The sequence below is a fragment of the Boleophthalmus pectinirostris genome, unplaced genomic scaffold, assembly GCF_026225935.1.
Source record: "Boleophthalmus pectinirostris isolate CB_2022bp ecotype Guang Dong unplaced genomic scaffold, ASM2622593v1 HiC_scaffold_2, whole genome shotgun sequence".
NCBI classification, from domain to species: Eukaryota; Metazoa; Chordata; class Actinopteri; order Gobiiformes; family Gobiidae; genus Boleophthalmus; species Boleophthalmus pectinirostris.
The window spans coordinates 26,807,711-26,827,405 of NW_026571152.1; the positions used below are offsets into that span (position 1 = coordinate 26,807,711).

Sequence of the window (19,695 nt, forward strand, 5' to 3'; positions counted from 1 at the left end):
AGTTTAAAATGGAGGAGGAAGCTGATCCTGATGTGGAAAATGCCAAAACTGTCTTAGATCAGGAGTACTCTGAGCTCTTGCACATCCTCACTAATCAAGCATCTACGACTCTTGAAAAATTATGTGCACCACTTAATTCCAGTGCAGGGCCGATCAGTACCATCAGCCCCCCTAGTTCTCCTGCAGCAAGGGTAAAAGATTTATTGGACTACTACAGCACCGCAGACTCTCCACTGTGCTGCGACTTTCTGCAGCGCATCTGCTTGTTATGTGAGAACATCCCTATGTGGCTGGAATCAAGGCTCATGTCCGCGTCTGGAAATCCAACCAGTAAGTGCTAACAAGTTAATTGCATTCAGTATATTTATTTGAATGGCTGAGTGATACTGTGTCAACTATTTTTAACAATTGGGCAAGTCCTCAACTAGAGTGGGCAGTCTAAAAGGCTGAATAGATCTTTACTTTTATACAAATCTTATTTCATATTTTCACTACATGATTAAAAGAGAACTCTTATCTCTTATTACAGTGGGTTTATAGCAGGTAAAACAATGCAGCATTGCCAAACTTCAAAAAGCAAAAGCACAACATACAGAAAATACAACAGAGTATCACATAGTTCATTGAGTAAAAAAATATTTAAAGTGAAACTGAAACAACTAACCATGTCTTACAAGATCTGCATTATTGGCTAATTTCTCTCCTCCTCAGAAATCCCCTTTAATCCCCATCACATCAAAAACAGAACTAGACATTGATACTTGTTAACGCTTAAAAATAATGTAGTAATAGTTGTAAAGTTTAACTGTGTGCTAAACCTGTGACCTGCTTGTTTCCTCCCAGATGTTTGTGACATTTCCAGACTACATGTAACAGAGTCTCCGGAGAAGCAGATAATTAAAAGACCCCGCATTGGTATATAGTAATATATAATTTTTCTCATCATTCTGAACACTGAGTTTGTGAGACAGGGTGACATGAATCTATCTATCTACATCATGTAAATAGTATAGGTTTTAGTACTCTCAATAAGTCTATTTAAACCAGTTTATACAGCTGTCCCCGTGAAAGTGAATGAGCTGTCATTACCCCAGTAATGTGTTACTGCAGTGGTAAAAGAAGCATGCTAACAGCATTTATTAGGGGCATTAGATTACAAGTTTAAGCCTCTCTCATGCAGAGTCTCTCTGGTTTCAAATATACTGCTTCAGCTACGTTTAGATTTTGAAGAGGTTGATTGTTGTAATAGCGTGTGGATATTTTCATTGAAGAAAAAAAACAAAACACTAAAATAATTTCTCAGACTTTGCTGTGGAGTTAGTAAGGAGTTAGTCTTTAAAGTACACTGTTGCTCTTAAGTCCTTTATATCAAGCACACCTTTGATGATTTAAAACATAGTTTGCTAATGCATACCTAAAACTGAGCATATTAACAATGTGACTGTTATGTAGATGCAGATTCCTGGGATCAGTTTATTACTTCAATCAAAGAGTTTTTGAGGAGGAGGTGGAAAGCCATGAGGAAGCATCTGGTGATGGATGTGGAACTGGATCAGGTGTGGGTCAGGGTGAGGAGAGTGAACAGAGCCAGAGACCGGCCAGACCAAACCCCTGGCAGAACACCTGGTATCTCAAAATATTTAATGAATGTACTACAATTTCCTCTTATATCAAGTAAAGAAATAATATACTTATTTATGAATTAAACCTTTGACAGATTCAGATGTGGAGTGTGGGTTTCCAGAGAGTAGAGTGACTCTTGACACCTTCCTTCAAAGCAGTATGGGAAAAGTCACTATTTTGTATGGACCACCAGGATCAGGAAAAACTGTCCTTATGTCTCGTTTAGGAGAGCGTTGGGCATGTGATTTGGTAATTTCACACACGTCTCAGTATACACACATTTTAATGTGAGTTCTGGGTGGATAACTTTTTTTTTTTCCTTTCAGGGGCATATCCCTTCTTCCCATTTATTTGTTCTGCTTGAATTCCGCCACCTCAATTTGCTGTCCCAGACCCTCTCGTTTTATGATCTGCTGTTCCAGTATTATCCGTCTCCACAAGGAGGGGAAAATGAGAAGGTTTGATTTAAGCATCAATGATCTTAAAATATATAGTATCTTAGTAGTATTTAAGTGTTTTACCAGCACTGTTGCAATATTCTTCGAGACGTCTTCTCTGCTCCTGTCTGTTCATCATATTTGATATGTTTCTCCAGGAGCTTGTCATTTTGACAAAAGATTAGGGCAGGAAATTACAGTAGGGAGTACAACACCTTTAATTTATTCAACTGATTTAATTATTTTTTTTAAAATGTGTCTGCACAGATAGCCATTGTAGACTACCTCATGTCTAATCCAGAGCAAAGTTGTTGGGTTCTGGATGGCTATGATGAATTTCAAAGCGATCTTGATGAGAGAGGCCACAACAATGCCCAGTGGGACCCCAGAAGCCCCCGACCTGTGGCCGAGCTGATTGCAGCCTTGTTAAATGGGCGCATTCTTCCAGGCTGCACAGTTGTTTTCACCTGTCGTGTGCGTGAGGCCACAGATTTAGAGCGCAGAGCAGAGAAAGTGGGGGGACTTCTCCCATGGAACCACCATAAAATTAAGGAGTATGTAGAAAAATACTTTGAAATCAAAGGTAAAGCTATGCAGTACTCTCACTGTTTGTTGTCATAATTTTTGCCTTCCTAATGAAAATTTTATCTGTCAAGGTAATATAGCTGTTGGGAAGCACACAATGAAACTGCTCTTCTCAAACAAACACCTTGTTGCCATGTCGTCCATCCCTGCACTCTGCAGTATCTCCTGCATTTGCTTAGAATACTTAATTCAAGAAATACAACAAAGTGTTGAGGACAAAGCAGATGCACAGAAACACAAAGAAGATTTGCAGCCTGTCCCTCAGATACCTTCCACTCTCACCACTGTTTACCTCACAAGTATTGGAACATTTCTTAGCCACCATTTGAATCAAGAAGCAATGAGTGTCAAAGTAAGGCTCTCACAAAGGTCTGTACCAAGGCATCAGTCATTGATCTATACACAATATACATTAGTGTTGTCATTCATGATGTATGAACTAAAAGCATTCTTTTTGTTCTTTAAGAGCTATTCTCTCATTGACAAGTCTGGTGAGTCACTATAAGTCTGAGCTGAGTGAACTGTTTGAATTGGCCTGGAATGGTTTAGAGACAGGAAAAATTTTATTTCTTGAGGAGGAGATTCCTCACAGAATCTTACATTTTTCTGTAAAGGCAGGGTTCATTTCAGAGGTAAATATCTCTTACTATATAACATTGGATGAAAAGATGAATACAACAAACAAAATTATTATTTTTTTCTCTTTTTCAGACTGATTTGAGACAGAATGGAATTATTGTTACTGCGTACTGCTTTGTACATATCACAGTGCAAGAATTTCTTTCAGCTCTCAAAATAATGACTACTGTTGATGACAAAGAGCTCAGAAAGCGGTAAGAAACTGTAAGCCTCAATTCCCTCTGATGTGCTTGTCAAATGGAAATGAACATTAAAATTACACTGCATTTACAACTTAAATATAAATGCCGTTTTACTTTGTATAATTGGTTTGTGTGAGTATAACTGTATCAGTAACATACTGTTCTAGGAATAACTTAGGTCTGTAAGTAACATGAGTTCTGAAGACGTGTGCCTTAGTTTCCCTAAAAGGAGGCTCAGAAGTACTGGTGTAGGCAGATGGTCAACTTGTCATTTCTTAGTGTGAGGGGGTTGGGCTGAGTTCGAAAGGGAGTTCACATGACAATTCCCAACTTTGATGCAACTACAGCATACACACTCCCAAGATGTTACCATCCTGTCCATCGAAATGAAATTTTGTTATTTTTAGGTTTAGTCTAAAGACCCGCTGGCCTAGCAAGTCCGGCCAGAAGACTGTCTTCACTAACTCCCTCCACCGGTTTCTGTCTGGTTTGGCCTCACCTCACTGTTCAGCTGTTCTTACACTTCTGACCAAAGAGGGTCACACTTATGTCCAAAAACGTCAGGAAACTGTCAGAAAATTGCTCCAACAAATGTGTCACTCCCAGATGACTGGACCAAAGGTAAAATAATTGCTGCTACAAAGGGACATGAGGAAAACCTGTTGGAAAGAAGCATTTGGAGCAGCTTGCATAATTGTGAATGAAAAGTCCTTATAAGACAAACATGAACAGACTACGCACATCGACATCACACTGTTGCGTTGGCTGCAGCTGTTTGTCTTGTCTAAAAGACATTTCATTTTTCACATTATGAAAACTCTTCCGGATGCTTCTTTTTGGCTAAGCTATTCCTGTATTTAGTCTCTTTCCTGTTTTGATTACACACAGGCTTTGATCACCTTTGCAGGCCCCCTGCAAAAACACTGTTCAAGCATAAGAACTGCTCACCTTTCCAATGTTCTATAGTTATTTGTGGATGATGACACATAAATTGTGGTCATTAATGACTGAGCAATTAAATGACTAAATAAATAAATTAAATACAGTAAAATCTGCTTAACAACACAAAATTGCTTTCTTTGTAGGTATTGGAGCTTTGTCACTGTGTTCAGGAAAGCCAGGACACAAAACTTTCCAAACAACTCCTGAGTGTGAAACCTAAACTAGACCTGCACAACATTACACTGTCACCTGATGATCTTGATGCTCTGGCCTTTGTGGTGAACTCCAGTGAGGAGGGAAATATTGCTTTAAATTTTCGAGCATGTTCAATCGAACTAGAAGATTTGGACCTCTTATCCCAATGTCATACAATTACCAACCTCAGGTATGGTTTGTGAAAATCATTATCCATACGCATTTTCTTTCCTAAATTTAAAACATTTATTATAATGTGTCTATTTACTTGGCCTGGTTAAAAGAATGTTTACAGATATTGTTAAAATGTCATGTTTAATTGCTGTATCTGCAGAGTTGTTAGGCTGAGCATGTAACTACTTTGACCTCACATTCTTTAGATAATGAGATGCCACACGACAGCCATTAGATGAACTGTTACAATAGCTCTGTGCCGTGTTGGGTCCCTGTAGTATACATGATCTGCTCAAATGTTAAACATTATGTGAATGCTATGTGCCTTCAAGTGTAGGCTTCATGTTAACATGTTATATCATGGACATGCAATGCTTTGGGTGACTCTTACATTTTTTAAGTGACAATTTTAATGAATAGTATTTTAGTCATGCAGTACACTTATATTTTTGGTTTTGTTAGTTTCCACAGCCGCAAGTATGAAGACAGCTTTGCAGAGAAATTATCCACAGTTTTGCCTAATCTTACTTCTTTGAAAAAAATCAGGTTATTTTATTATTCATTTACATGTTCATTTATAATCAATCTGCCTAATCACATTAAAGTGATATTTTCTCATTTCTTAAGTTTCTGTGATGCACGCTTGACTGCAACAGGCGCGGCTCATTTGGCTTCTGCTTTACCAAAGTGTCCATGCATTACTGAAATAAAGTAATCCTTTTATATATATATATACATTATAAAATAATAAAACTACAGCAGTCTTAGTTTTGAGCTATTGCTTATTCTTGTTAAAATGTTCACTGTTTGCTTTGCAGTCTCAAAGGCAACAATCTTAGAGATGATGGGATGAAACATATCACTGATATCCTCCCTAAACTCCCACAACTTTCCTTTGTAAAGTAAGCAAATGCCTGTAAGTATAAAGTCCATGTAAAATTTACCTTTCTTTTACCGTGTATGTGATCTGTACAGTCTTGGCCAAAACAACACAAGTCTACAAGCAGCAGTCTGTTTGACAAAGGAAATATCTTCAATGAATGTCCGCCGTATTTATATTGAGTATGTGTTCTGTCTATTCTTAAATTATGTTCATTTAAATTAATTCTTTCTCCCCTTTTTTGAAGTGGTAACAATGAAGAGTTAATGGTAACCTTTGACCCAAACCATGACAGGAATAGGTGTGTGGTCTAGCAGAAGTATGCAGTGGTTACTATCACAGTTTTAAAATGTCTTATGTTTTATTTCCTTGTGTGCAGTCATAAAGGTGAAGATTCTGGGGCAGAGATCAGGTGAGGCAAATGTTCATGATAATGTCCAGAAGAAATTCAAGGTTTATATATATATATATATATATATATATATATATATATATATATATATATATATATATATATATATATATATATATATATATATATATATATATATATATATATATATATATACACACACATATACTTTTTTTTTTTTTTTTTATGCCTTGTTCCTCTAGTTTATTAAAACAGAAATGGAATAAATCTGAGATACAAAACCTTGCACAGTCACTCACAGAGTACCCTTCAATATCTCTTCTCAAGTAAGTAACAAATTTAATATATATTTTTGTCTTAGATGTGTAAATAGTCTTTGTATGTTTCATTTGTAGATTATCTGGTCAGTGGAAAATAGAAACCTTAAAGGTGCTTGTACATTTCTTGCCAAAGTTCCACATCACTGAAAAGATAATGTGAGTTGAAGAACAAAGTTGTTATAGTATTCTGTCTTCACAGATGTTTGATATAAAGATGCAGCACTAATGTGAATCACTTTGTTTGCAACAACTATAACCCCATGAAATGTTTATTTTCAGTTTGAACGGCTGCTGCTCCTCATTGGAAGCTGTCATTGTTCTCACCTCATTCATGTCTCAGTGCACTGCTGTCAGTGAGATTCACATTAGGTACGACATTTAATGTGTAAAGTTATTAATCACCGTTGTTGACTTTTACCATTAAATAAGTTACAATTATGAACTTGTGCCATTTCTTCTTAGGCAAAAAAGTCCCTCTCAAGCCATGATTGTTTTTGGTGCTGGTAGTGTGTCTAAATCATTAAGGTTTGTATCCAACTCATATTTTATTTACTGAAGAAGAGTGAAGAAACAGACATTAGCTGAAATGTAAATAGACAAAAATCACTGTTAACATTTATTTTTGCATCTCTTAAAAAAAAATCAGCATGATTTAGTCTGAACAGCAGCAGCCATTGAGTCTGGAGGAAGTTCTTTGTGATCCTCTCATCAGTCTAGATTAAAATAATTTTATGAGTCTAGATTCAAATATAAATAAATATAAATCCACAGAATATTTGTTATGACAAAAGACTCTGGATTCTTTTCTTTTTGGTGAGCTGAATGTGCTGCATATTGTTTCTTTTTTAGTACAGATGATGATTCAGGTATTTTAAGTCCCACAGGACTTTATATATAGTTATATATAGTTCGGCCACGGGCTCCGGCTCCGGCCGCGGACTCCGGCTCCGGCCCCGGGTTCAGCCGCGGGCACCGGCTCTGAGCTGAGCTTATTTCTTTAGTTCAGTGCTGGAGTAACTGATTTACCCAGATACCATTGAAAGAAAAAAATGTGATTGGTCCATTTCCATTCCATTATATTAACCCTCTGTTTCCTAAGAAATATCAGTCCAAGTTTATAACACTGATCTAGAAATTATTACTAGTGTAGTGTTCATTACTCACAGCATAAAAAATATTCAATAAATATATTAGTAGTACAAAAGTCCATTCAATATTTTTTTGTGGAGCCTTCCCTAAACACTTTGAAGGCTCTGAGGGTTTCCCTGTCAAAGAAATGCTGTTTGCACAACAAATGTATGGCTCTTTCATTTACGTTTCCAATAAAAGAGCGCTATACTCTACTTTTTAATTAATTAATTGGTTTTGCGTATAACATGCGATCGCTCGAACTCATGCGATTAATCGCGATTAAATTTTTTTATTTTTGCCCAGCCCTATATATATGTGTATATATATATATATATGTGTGTGTGTGTGTGTGTATGTATATATATATATATATATATATATATATATATATATATGTGTGTGTGTGTGTGTGTGTATGTATATATATATATATATATATATATATATATATATATATATATATATATATGTGTGTGTGTGTGTGTATGTATATATATATATGTGTGTGTGTGTGTGTATGTGTATATGTATGTGTATATATATATATATATATATATATATATATATATATATATATATATATATATATATATATATATATATATACATACACACACACACACACACACATATTAGTAGTACAAAGTCCATTCAATATTTTTTTGTGGAGCCTTCCCTAAACACTTTAAGGCTCTGAGGGTTTCCCTGTCAAAGAAATGCGGTTTGCACACAAATGTATGGCTCTTTCATTTACGTTTCCATAAAAGAGCGCTATATCTACTTTTTAATTAATTAATTGGTTTTGCGTATAACATGCGATCGCTCGAACTCATGCGATTAATCGCGATTAAATTTTTTTATTTTTGCCCAGCCCTATATATATGTGTATATATATATATATGTGTGTGTGTGTGTGTATGTATATATATATATATATATATATATATATATATATATGTGTGTGTGTGTGTGTGTGTATGTATATATATATATATATATATATATATATATATATATATATATATATATATATATATGTGTGTGTGTGTGTATGTATATATATATATATGTGTGTGTGTGTGTGTATGTGTATGTATGTGTATATATATATATATATATATATATATATATATATATATATATATATATATATATATATATATATATATATATATATATATGTGTTTCTCACCTTCCACGGTGGTAGGTCTCTCACCCTCATTGAGCTCGGGTCCTCTACCAGAGGCCTGGGAGCTTGAGAGTTCTGCGCAGTATCTTTGCTGTTCCCAGTACTGCACTTTTCTGGACTGAGATGTCCATTGTTTTTCCCGGTATCTGTTGTAGCCACTCTTCCAGTTTGGGGGTTACAGCCCCGAGTGTCCGATCACCACAGGCACCACTGATGCCTTTACTTTCCAGGCTCTCTCCAGCTCTTCCTTGAGCCCCTGGTATTTCTCTAGTTTCTCGTGTTCCTTTTTCCTGATATTACCATCGCTTGGTATTGCGATGTCAACCACCACGGCTCTGCTCTGTTTCTTATCCACCACCACTATGTCTGGTTGGTTCGCCATCACCATTCTGTCAGTCTGTATCTGGAAGTCCCACAGGATCTTGGCTCGGTCATTCTCCACAACCTTTGGAGGTGTTTCCCACCTTGATCCTGGGGTCTCCAGCCCGTACTCTGCACAGATGTTTCTGTACACTATGCCCGCCACTTGGTTATGTCGCTCCATGTATGCTTTCCCTGCCAGGAATTATATATATATATATATATATATATATATATATATATATATATATATATATATATATATATATATATATATATATATATATATATATATATATATATATTCCAATGGCCTTAAATGACTTCTTACCAATATTATAGGGTGAACTACAGCAGCTTTAAGCCAGGAGATGTCACTGCTCTATGTAACACGCTGATCCCATGTCATGCATTTTTGGAGTTGGAGTAAGGATACATGCCAATGCTACTATAGAAAATTGAATGATTATTAACTATGTATTACTTTGCTACAGTTTGTCTCATAGCGAACTGAGAGATGATACAATCCAGAACTTAGCTGAAGTCCTGCCAAAGATGTCTTCCCTTAACATGCTCAAGTAAGTATGTTAAAATGTTAATGTTATTTTGTGGCATCAGGTGTTTTATAATTGTATGATGGATTGATAAACCTTTTATTGTCCCCAGGGGGAAATTCTTTTTCACAAGCACTGTCTAACATAGATGCAAACAATGAAAACAAATAGACACAGGGAAAAAAAACACACACGTTGATGAGGATCCAAATTGCTGCTGACTAATGATCCAATGTGATCATAGTCGTATTACATAAATAGGGTTTTAGTTGTTGCTATGATTTGTGATTTGTGAAATGTCATTTTGAAAGGAAAGTCACATTACTTTCATGTTTAACAGCCTTCTATAAATATTTGTAGCCATTCAAGAATGAGTACTTATGACAGGTGCAAGTAGTCCTGTCTCTGTAGAAATATTTAAGGCCGTCTTGTCACAGAAGGAGAAAGCGGAATGTCTCCTGTCCTAAATATGGCTTCCACAATAACAGGTGGTGGAGGACCATTTCTGTGTCGCTTAGGGCATTTGGTTTCTCATGTCACAGCCGGTGTATAAAGCCAGTGTATGCTTCCTCTCAGAGTTGAGGCACCTTGCAGCCTTACACATGAAGATGTGGGAACAGTTGCTTAAATGTCAAAGTCAAGGACGACATTAGCTTAGTGAGCGACATTAGCTCAGTTGGTAGAGCGTTTGTCCACTTATCTGAAGGCTGGCAGTTCAAATCCTGCTTTTGACTTAAATATGATTGGAGCAATTAAATCCACTGACCCACAGGTTGACTGGTGTGATTCCAGCTCCCACAGGTGAATGCTGTTGTTGTGTCCTTGGGCAAGACACTTAGCTTACCTGCCCCCCTGGTGTATGAATATGGGTGAGTGGTTCCTCGTAAAGCGCTTTGAGTGCCTTGAAGGTGGAAAAGTGCTATGTAAAAATGTGATGTGACCATTTACCAATAAACACCTATAATCACTTTCTCCTCTTGAGTTTTTAGGAGTGGGTTCATCAATTTATTTTATTTAATTTCTCCTTCTGAATAACATACACAATAGATAATTTGATCCAAAAGTGAGAGACTGAGGACCTGCAGTTCTCAGAAGCCCAGAATTTAAATGTTATGTCCTTGCATAAGCTGACCCTTTTTAAGAGGCATTACTGTGTGAAGGCAGTGCTCTTAAGCCCTGTGAAATCCATCTGTCCTTCTCTTTAAAGGTCCTATATTATGCAAAACTGACTGTTGTGAGCTTTAAGCTACATTATAATGTTGTTACCACCTCAAAAACATACCCAGAGTTGTGTTTTGTTACATTCACACACCCTGAGTAATCCTGTAGTCAGTTCTCATCACCAAAGCCCCCAATGCTCTGTTCCACCTTGTGATGTCAAAGCGAAACAGGTCACATACGGGCACGAGGCTACAATGTGCAAGCCGGGAACTGTTGAAACCATGCGGTGCGCACACGTCCCTATCCATGACAAGCGAACGGTTCAGCTTTTTTTCATAAACGTGCCACCCCTACTTCTATTCTTTTATTACATAAATGAATCACACATTCCTTTCTTTGAACCAGGTTGAATGGCTGCATTGTATCCACAACTGGAGCTCTGATTTTAGTGAAAGGAGTCACTGGCTGTGAGCGAGTGAAATCTGTGGAGCTCAGGTATTTACATTTGCTTAATCGTTATTTATTTTATATTTCTGTCAGTGGATTGGTCAACTCAGACTGAAATACAGTTTACAGAATGAGTCCAGAGTAATTTTTGACAGAACGAAGTCAGACCAATTCAGCTGCAGGTAAAATAACATCAAATTGTGGGTGAAATGATGCTTTATTTACAGTTTGTCACTTAGCACTTAAATTTGTGTTCATTGGCACAGGTTCAGCTATTTTAGTCTGGATGGGGACAGCTTGGGGGGACTGTTCGAGGCACTGCAGAGTGGACCTCAACTATCTGAACTGGAGTATGTGGTGTATCTTTAATTAACAACATATTGTTTGCTCAAATTCAATTAAACAAATTGTATTTTTCTCCTGTAGTCTATCAAGCAACAAACTGGATGATAAAGTCATTAAACATTTTGTGAACTCTCTGCCGGGGCTAAAAGTCAACAACTATATAAAGTAAGATGTAATAATATTAACAGTATTATTCTTCGGATACACAACACTAATAACAATGCATGTATATATTTATTTTCTTCACAGTTTGAGCAATAATGACTTGAAGGAGCAGGGCATGTTAGATGTGTCTAACACGCTGACCACATGTGACAATGTTTCAGCTGTAGAGGTGTGGTAAGTGCTAAAATAGAGTCGTCATACTTGTTTGTGAATAATTTTTTTGTATGTTTTTTGTCTAATTCTCTCATTCTCATTCATCTTTAAATTGTCAACAGCCTGGCAGAAGACCCAAAGTGCCTCATCTGGTTTACACAGTGCAAAAAGAAGCAGAAATGTCTAAGGTGGAACACCGCAGGCATTCATTGTTTCATACACATACAATTTATACATTTTTGTGTATAGTGTATAATTTTTGTGCTTAAGAAATTATAGACGATGAATGATAATACTGAAAAAAATGTATGCCACTGACACAATCCAAGTGCAAATTTAAACCACAACAACAATTCAAAATCTACAGTATGGTCAGAAAACATGAGCTGCAACACTTTAGTACTTAGTTTGTATCTGTAATGAGTCATAAAGGTTATTAATTCAACTTTTTCAACTCAAATCTCATCATACAGTCAAAAAATAACCAAACAATTCCCATTAGTGCAAAGAAAATGTCCATACGCTAAATATTTACCCCCAAAAACATACTGTTCCCTCTATCATGTATTGAACTATAATTTAATATTGTAATTAGCATGACAGACCTATTTGTGTAGCATAAAAAATGTTGTACTGTGATTTTTGTGTATAACTGTGTTTGGTATCAGAGTCACCGGGACAACTCTGACTCCTGTCCACCAAAGCCAGTTAGTCAAGATTATGTCCAGTTGTCAGCTTCCTGTCACACTAGAGTAAATTTCGTTCTGTTTTTTCAGTTTAATTTCCATTATTCTTTGAGCTTTACATAATTTATTTGTTCATTAAGGATGAAGAACTGTTTTTCACACTGTGTTGAAGAGTTTGTTGAAATGTTTGACAGCAGCTGTGCTGGATGCACTGTAAAGTGAGTTAAAATTAATGAGGGCTTTATTCATAATTAAAGGTGCACTGTGTAACTTCTCTGGTGGAGGACCCAGCACTCGCTTGGCTCCATGGAGCTGTGCCTAAAATGTTCCACAGTATGACCATTAACTTAAGAATCTCCATGGAGACTTGCAAGCAAAATTACAGGTTAGATTTGTGAAGAGGTGGCTCCACTCACAGTAATAACTGATGCTTTTAAAGACATTTTTGAGCACTTAAACACTTACGCAAACAAATACAAGACAGATTATTTAAATAACATTCTGTGCACAATTTAAACCAAAGCTCTAACATCTCCATGGAGACAAACAGGCTGTGGACCCTCTCCAGAAAAGTTACACAGTGCACCTTTAAACCTCTTAACTAAACAAATGTTTCCAGTATTGAGGAGTCCTGGATCAGATCAGAAGAAGCTGTGCGACTACTCTGTCATTGTCTAGAGCATAACAAGAACATTAACTCAGTCAGGTAGAAAAAAAAACACACAAAAGACAGTACTAACATTTAAAGTGACTAATCCACCTGTTTGATTTTAGGATACACCAGAACACATTATGCCTGAATTTGGAGAACCATAACAATCCTACCGGGTATTCACTTTGGAATTCTTTTATTACATACTATATACTAATGTGCAGTTGAAAATCCTGCTCTCTTACGACTTGATTAGTGTGTTGATTTCCTTTTTTACATCTCTTTTACTCATATTGGTAGTGTGAGTCTAAAAGCAGTGAAGAACGTGTGCATGTAGTATCATATTTCACCAGTAGATAGTGCTAACTTGTGAACTTCAAAATCATCAATATTCTTTTTGTTTGTCTGTATTCAGTGCACTTTGTCTTATCAGTAACAAACATTATTTCTTATTTTCTCTGAAATAGTAACATCCTTCCACTCCTTCATTTGAGTATGGTGAATTGTGGAATAGAGGGACGACATCTTGCACTCATGAAGGATACTCTGCAGAGATGTGTTCACCTGACTGAGTTAAAGTCAGTAAAATTGTATTGGGATTTATGTACTATTATGATTTTTGTATTTACTCAATATTTGTTTTTATTTTCAGTTTATCACAAAACAACCTTGGTAAAACAGGGGCTGAGATTCTCTGTTCTGTTATCTCCTCATTACCACAGCTGGCTTCCTTAAGGTAATATTCTCTCCCTTTGATTTTTGTTTTGTTTTTTATGGTTTTGGCTCTAAATGCTTTGTCTTAAACACAGTGTTGACAAAGACAGCTATGCACATTTTGCTGAAATACTTTGTAAGTCCTTGTTGCAGTGTAATGAACTTCAGTATTTGAGGTAATTTAACTATCAGTGTCTGTTTCATTGTAATTGTGTCATAGTTGTGTTTCTTACATATAAATTGTTCACTTAGTCTTTCAGGTTATGTGATAACTGAGATTACAGCTCAAATGATTACCAAAGTGTTACCCCATCTTAAATCAATAAAGTAAGTGTTTTATTTTAAAGGCAAAACTACATGATTCCCATTATATCCCAGTAAAATTCAGTTTTGTTGTAGTTTGTCACACTGTTCCTGGTTAAATTCTGGAGGAGTGCAGCTCATCAGAAGTTTGGCACATTGTGAACACCTTGAGGAGATTTGGTAACCCCAGTACACATGTTATGTTTATTTATGGTTCAATATTTTGTGCCTTTAGTATCATACTCTTTGTCACACATATTCAGTTGTTGTAATCTTGGAAGATTTTGTTGTCCAAATACGCATAAATGAAACAAAAATCTATTCGGGTTCTGGGTCTCAGCACAAACCAACACTTTTCCCTGCATGCCATTGTCAGGATCTCAGAATAGTTTGTCCTTCTTTTCATTGACCCCCACAAATGTCCAAACTCACCATTAAACTAAGTTTAAAACTGTTGGCAGCTTTTCCATTAATAGGTTTGTAGTCTTCCATAGAAAAGACAAGGTCATCAACAGCCTATACTTGATCTTATACAATGTTTTTGTACAATGTTTGACTTACTTTCTGTAACTTAATGGTTCATTGAATGCATATTTTTGTTTGCATTTTTAGTTTGAATTGTGTGCAGCTTGATCAAGAAAGTAAAATGTGCCTGATCCAGTCACTACCAAGAACCCAAACATTACGTCGCCTCCAGTAAGTTGTATTTATTTATTTGATCATTAGCACCACATCTTATGAATAGTGAGAGATTTACTATTTCACTGTCAGTCTCACGGATACATGCTGGCACTATTACTGTGTTTGTTTATAGTAGGTGTCTTACTCTCTAATAATCTATTTTTGATTCCCTGCATAAGATACATTTGCCCACACTCACACAGTTATCATATTGCAGCTACCGTATCTGGAGTTTATCATACCTTCTTGTCAACAGCTCTTCTCGCGTGAAATAAAATTATAGCCCTTGATCTCAGGGATCACATTTCCACATACAGGAGTACAGTAATTAAATTCATATTCTCTGTGTCTCTGTTGACAGTGTCTGGCAATGACACTACATAACTGTAATGTCACTCTGCTTAACCGCATATAAAAGTCCTGTTATCAGCTGGCGGGGGCAGTACATAAATTATCCAAAATGAGGTGTTGATCTTAGTGGGACTGGAATAAGCCCTGTAGTGGCTTTTCGGCTATTTGTATTTTCAACCACGAATAAGGAGGGAGTGAGGAGTCTTTGAAAGCATATGTGTGTCTTTTTATTCTTATTATTTTATTTTATTACTATACATGAAACTGAAAATAAGCTCAGTACTTTTTTGCGATTTCTGCTGTTTTCATTGCAGGCTCAGTAACGCATCAACATCATCAAGTGTGTTTGATGTCCTTGCTGCAATGATGGATCTTGTACACTTGGAGGAATTAAAGTGAGTCTGAAAACAAGCTTTAGTAAATCATTAAAGTATAAGTACTGTAGTAATTCCAGTGTTGTTTTCAGAATGAACAGCTGGAAGATAGTTGATAATGAAGTAGACTTGTTAGTGAAGCTTTTCCCTCTATGGACACATCTTCAAATCATCAGGTGGGCTTACATAAACTTTGTGTGTGTCTGTGACCTCATGAGAATTTAGATAATATACATGGGATATTAACAAAAATATGATTCAGTTTAAGATAAAGTGTATTTTGTGGTGCTCTTTCCTGCTGTTATTCCTCTTACATTATATTACTATGGGGTGCAACAATGACTGCCCACTCATATCCACAAGTAAATTTTACATTCATTTTTTCCACAGAAATTTTAAAAAATCCAAACATTAAGAGCTGAAAGGCATTGCAGAGGCTAATCAGATATGATCAGATATGTAGTGACTATTATCCATAAGGAGGTGGTTTTAAGATTCAGTGAAATGCTTTAATAACTTAGCAGCTTATAAAGTTTCAGAAAAACTAATTATAGGTCTTGTGATCTTTAGTTACCATTTAGCTGATTAGCCCTGAGAAAGCTTTAGAACTTGAAATACACACACGCACACACACACACACACACACATATATATATGTGTATATTTTTACAGAAAGGATAGGAAAAATTTATAAGAAATTTACTTCCGGTACCAGGAAGTGGATGATCACTGTTGAGCTCCATAATTTTCCTTCTTAGTATATTTGATCCATTATCCAAACGTCTGATTGTCTCTTTTCATACTGAATTGATTACTGAAATGTCATAATAAAATAATACATATAATTTCTTTTTTACAGTTTGTCCCAAACTCTTTCCAGTGACCAATCAGGCGACAAACTGCTAGAGGCTTTGAAGAGCTGCACTCATCTGAAGGAGCTGCAGTAAGAATGATTTACTGCTTTTATTTATAGAGGCACTATTTCATTTTATGGTGGAGGTTCAAAAACCATAGACATAAAACTTACCTTTCCGCATGGAGATAAGTAGGTGACTATTTGTAGCTATTGAAATTTTGCTATTGATACTGATGTCCTGGGGTTGTCCACAGGATATCTCAAAACCATCTAAGCGACTGTACTGCAGCAAGAATGGCCCTTGTTTTCCCATCACTGACCCACCTATGCGTGATTGAGTAAGTCACTGTGTTTATTTTATAGCATCATCTGTATAAATATTCAAATTTTTTCTTTTATTCATTTTCAGTATTTCAGAAAATAACATTGGCCCTAAAGGTTCTGTGGATTTGGCTAAAGCGATATCCAGTTTAAAAAACCTTATCAAGATTAAGTAAGACTGCCACGTAGTTTGTCTGTTTTTTTTTTGTTTTTTGTTTTTTTTGCTGGTGACCTTAAGTATTATTATACAGTGCTCCTCCTCTTTCCTGTTCTATTGTTAGTTTGACCTCTGTTGGAACATCGGAGCTTTGTGCTGTTGTTGCTAGCCTGGTAAACTGTCCCCTGTTACAGGATGTGCGGTAAAACTTTCGACCAAATCAATAAAACTGCATCATGTTTACTTATTTTTTTATTTACTAGTTGATTTTGACTTTCTAGTATGGGGTGGAACGAATGTGGTGACGATGTGGCCCAGGCTTTGGTCAGAGTGCTGTATGTTTGCCGAAGTTTGGAAAAAATAGAGTAAGCTCAACATGGATCTTGTGTTATATTTCTCTGCATCTTAGTATACATCAAATATAATCTATCTACAAATCAATTAAATGTGTAAAATATTAAGTGAAATAAATAAGAATGTTTTCTTCAGTCTGGAGTGTAACCGTGTGAGTATTGTTGGAGCTGAGGCCTTACTTGAAGCGTTGCAATTTCGTCCTGCACTGGAGATAATCAGGTTAAACAATATTAACAGAAGTTTTCTGCTTTTGTTTAATGGCTGGTAGTTAAAAGTTTGATTTATCCTCTTCCAGGCTGTGGAAAAACAGAGTATCACCCGCTGATGAAGAGAAACTCAGTAAGAAAGACAGAAGGCTCAATTTCTCCTCAACCTAAACTTGACTTGATATTATTACAATGGAATGTTCTCTGCGACTTGAAAATGTGATAAAACATAATTACTTTTCTACTTTTTAGTAATAAGCTTTTTCTATGAATTGCACTATATTTCAAATATAGGGACTAAAACATTCAAAACCTCAAAACACAAAAACATAATGAATTATTATTATTATTTTAATCATAATAATTATTATTACATATAACTATTGTTTTACTTGAAGCTTGAGCTGAGTTTACACAGACTTTGAATGTAAAAAGTGAAGAAGAGTGCAGTTTGTTCTATTTTTCTATTTATTTGTGTCACTGTGATTTCTGTTTTCTTATTTGCTGTGGAATTAAAATTTAATTTCTCTTGAAAGGTATTTTGACATTTATTTTTTCACTTTGCATCCTATCTTGTCTTCTTTTCAAGAGTAAATACTTTGCATCTCCAATTACATGTTCCAGCAAAAGTTATAAACTATAATATTTATAACTTACTGTAACTTAGAACTGTAACCATAAACATGTCACACAATACTTCTAAATGCCAAAACTAAAATTGCTTTCTGGCGGATCCTAGTGGCTGAGAGAGGCGATGCTGCCTTTTCCCTGCCTAAATAAACCCCACCATTATTAAATGTTTTCTATTGAGACGAGTTTTTAACACGTTCTTAAAAATGCCTTGATCTTTTACGACATCAAATAGTCTTGCCACAAGGAGGCGTTAGTGGCATTTTCAAAAACCAAGTAGAAGACTACACAGTATGCATGATTTATTATTATTAGTTTAAGCATTATAGCTTTCTTCAGCATCTAATCTTGATAACTCCAGATTGAGACACTTGGATAGACAATGGACATTTTACATTTTCTAAAAATAGAAATAAAAATCTTTTACTTTGAAAAATCTTTTACTTTGAAGGTGCACTTCCGATGGGTTACCGATAGTGCGCGCTCATGCGCGCTTTACGCATGATCCAACAGCCGCGGTGCGCACAGGGAAGAGTTCCATCACCGGGGATGATTTACAGCCACACACTGTTGCGTTTGCCAGGTTATTGTGGATAAAATGGCAGAAACAAATTGTATTTTTTCGATCTCGTACAAAAAATAATTTCTCGGATTGTTTCTTTGGCCAGTGCTCACAAAAGTTTTAAAAAAGAAATCTACTAAAGCAGAAGTTGTTCGTCGTTTATTTAGAGAGGTGAGTATACCTTTTTGATGAATCATATTGAATACTTGACGACATACAATACATGCACCTATTGTGTTTTTCTGTTGATTTTGGAACTACAAGTACCCTAAGGTAAGTTGATTTGTATTTGTAGAATGAAAAATAAAGCCTTTATGATTCTATATTGTTAGAACAAAAACTGTTATTGACTAAATACAGCATCACAAAATTTATAAACTCCCCAATTCCCACCCTATATTTGACTCGACTATCCACTAAATTATTGTTTATGCTCTATTTGGGATGAATATGACAGGCAGGACATGTAATTAATTAGACTTAATGACTGTGTTAAAAGTCTGCTGTTACAAGGGGACAGACAGCTGCATGTTACTCTGATCGTCCATCAGTCACAGTTAACTAACCCGTGCGTCAGGTGGTGAACCCTGCAGAGAGGTGACAGGTGTGACAAACCTGGAGTGTACGTGCGTATTCAAATCGGTCATGTGAATCAGCTGGACTCAGTGTGTTTTATGGAAACGTCTAAATAAACAAACAGCCCCTAAATGTCCAGCCTTAATAAGTCTGATATGTAATGTCTTTATTCATCCTAAATCACAAAAATGACTACTATTTCCTCCAGTGCATTGATAATGATGGTGTGAAAAAGTGAATCTGAGCAGAATTAGTGAGATTTTCTTTATCTGAGGCTTATGGGTTTGTTATTGTTAAAGCCCCTATGAGTGGATACATTAAAATGGAGAGCCTGGCTGATGGATGACTCTGTGAATGAATGGGTGAGTGAATGAAAACATCTTAGTGTTTTGAGCCCTACAGTGTGACATCACGGGG

General features: G+C 36.0%; 1 protein-coding gene across 2 annotated transcripts; it reads left to right on the top strand.

The window, feature by feature from the left end:
* The first annotated feature begins 8 nt into the window (after nucleotides 1–8).
* On the top strand, nucleotides 9–18,045 carry nlrc5 (NLR family, CARD domain containing 5). Of its 2 annotated transcripts, none has more exons than XM_055155122.1 (48): nucleotides 9–330; nucleotides 844–915; nucleotides 1,453–1,626; nucleotides 1,718–1,872; nucleotides 1,950–2,081; nucleotides 2,328–2,643; nucleotides 2,717–3,014; nucleotides 3,112–3,277; nucleotides 3,357–3,478; nucleotides 3,874–4,087; nucleotides 4,552–4,793; nucleotides 5,240–5,323; nucleotides 5,405–5,488; nucleotides 5,596–5,679; nucleotides 5,753–5,839; nucleotides 5,905–5,958; nucleotides 6,037–6,069; nucleotides 6,273–6,356; nucleotides 6,426–6,506; nucleotides 6,630–6,719; nucleotides 6,813–6,875; nucleotides 9,373–9,456; nucleotides 9,525–9,608; nucleotides 11,151–11,240; nucleotides 11,315–11,374; nucleotides 11,459–11,542; nucleotides 11,619–11,702; nucleotides 11,787–11,876; nucleotides 11,978–12,043; nucleotides 12,524–12,607; nucleotides 12,682–12,759; nucleotides 13,161–13,247; nucleotides 13,316–13,369; nucleotides 13,661–13,771; nucleotides 13,846–13,929; nucleotides 14,003–14,083; nucleotides 14,160–14,234; nucleotides 14,307–14,390; nucleotides 14,823–14,906; nucleotides 15,557–15,637; nucleotides 15,709–15,792; nucleotides 16,476–16,559; nucleotides 16,727–16,810; nucleotides 16,882–16,965; nucleotides 17,075–17,152; nucleotides 17,232–17,315; nucleotides 17,440–17,523; nucleotides 17,600–18,045. In XM_055155122.1, exons 1-48 carry the CDS (start codon nucleotides 9–11, stop codon nucleotides 17,679–17,681), a joined length of 5,166 nt encoding a protein of 1,721 aa, XP_055011097.1. In that variant the 3' UTR covers nucleotides 17,682–18,045. The 2 variants fall into 2 exon arrangements, with proteins under 2 accessions (XP_055011097.1, XP_055011098.1); XM_055155123.1 differs by having other exon boundaries at nucleotides 2,726–3,014.
* The last annotated feature ends 1,650 nt before the right edge of the window (nucleotides 18,046–19,695 follow it).

Bases quoted from the DNA above. Each gene is read 5' to 3' on its own strand.
- nlrc5 (XM_055155122.1), top strand. From the start codon at position 9: ATGGAGGAGGAAGCTGATCCTGATGTGGAAAATGCCAAAACTGTCTTA. The intron at 11,375-11,458 runs GTAAAATAACAT...TCATTGGCACAG, and splicing joins TCAGACCAATTCAGCTGCAG to GTTCAGCTATTTTAGTCTGG. The intron at 17,524-17,599 runs GTTAAACAATAT...ATCCTCTTCCAG, and splicing joins CCTGCACTGGAGATAATCAG to GCTGTGGAAAAACAGAGTAT.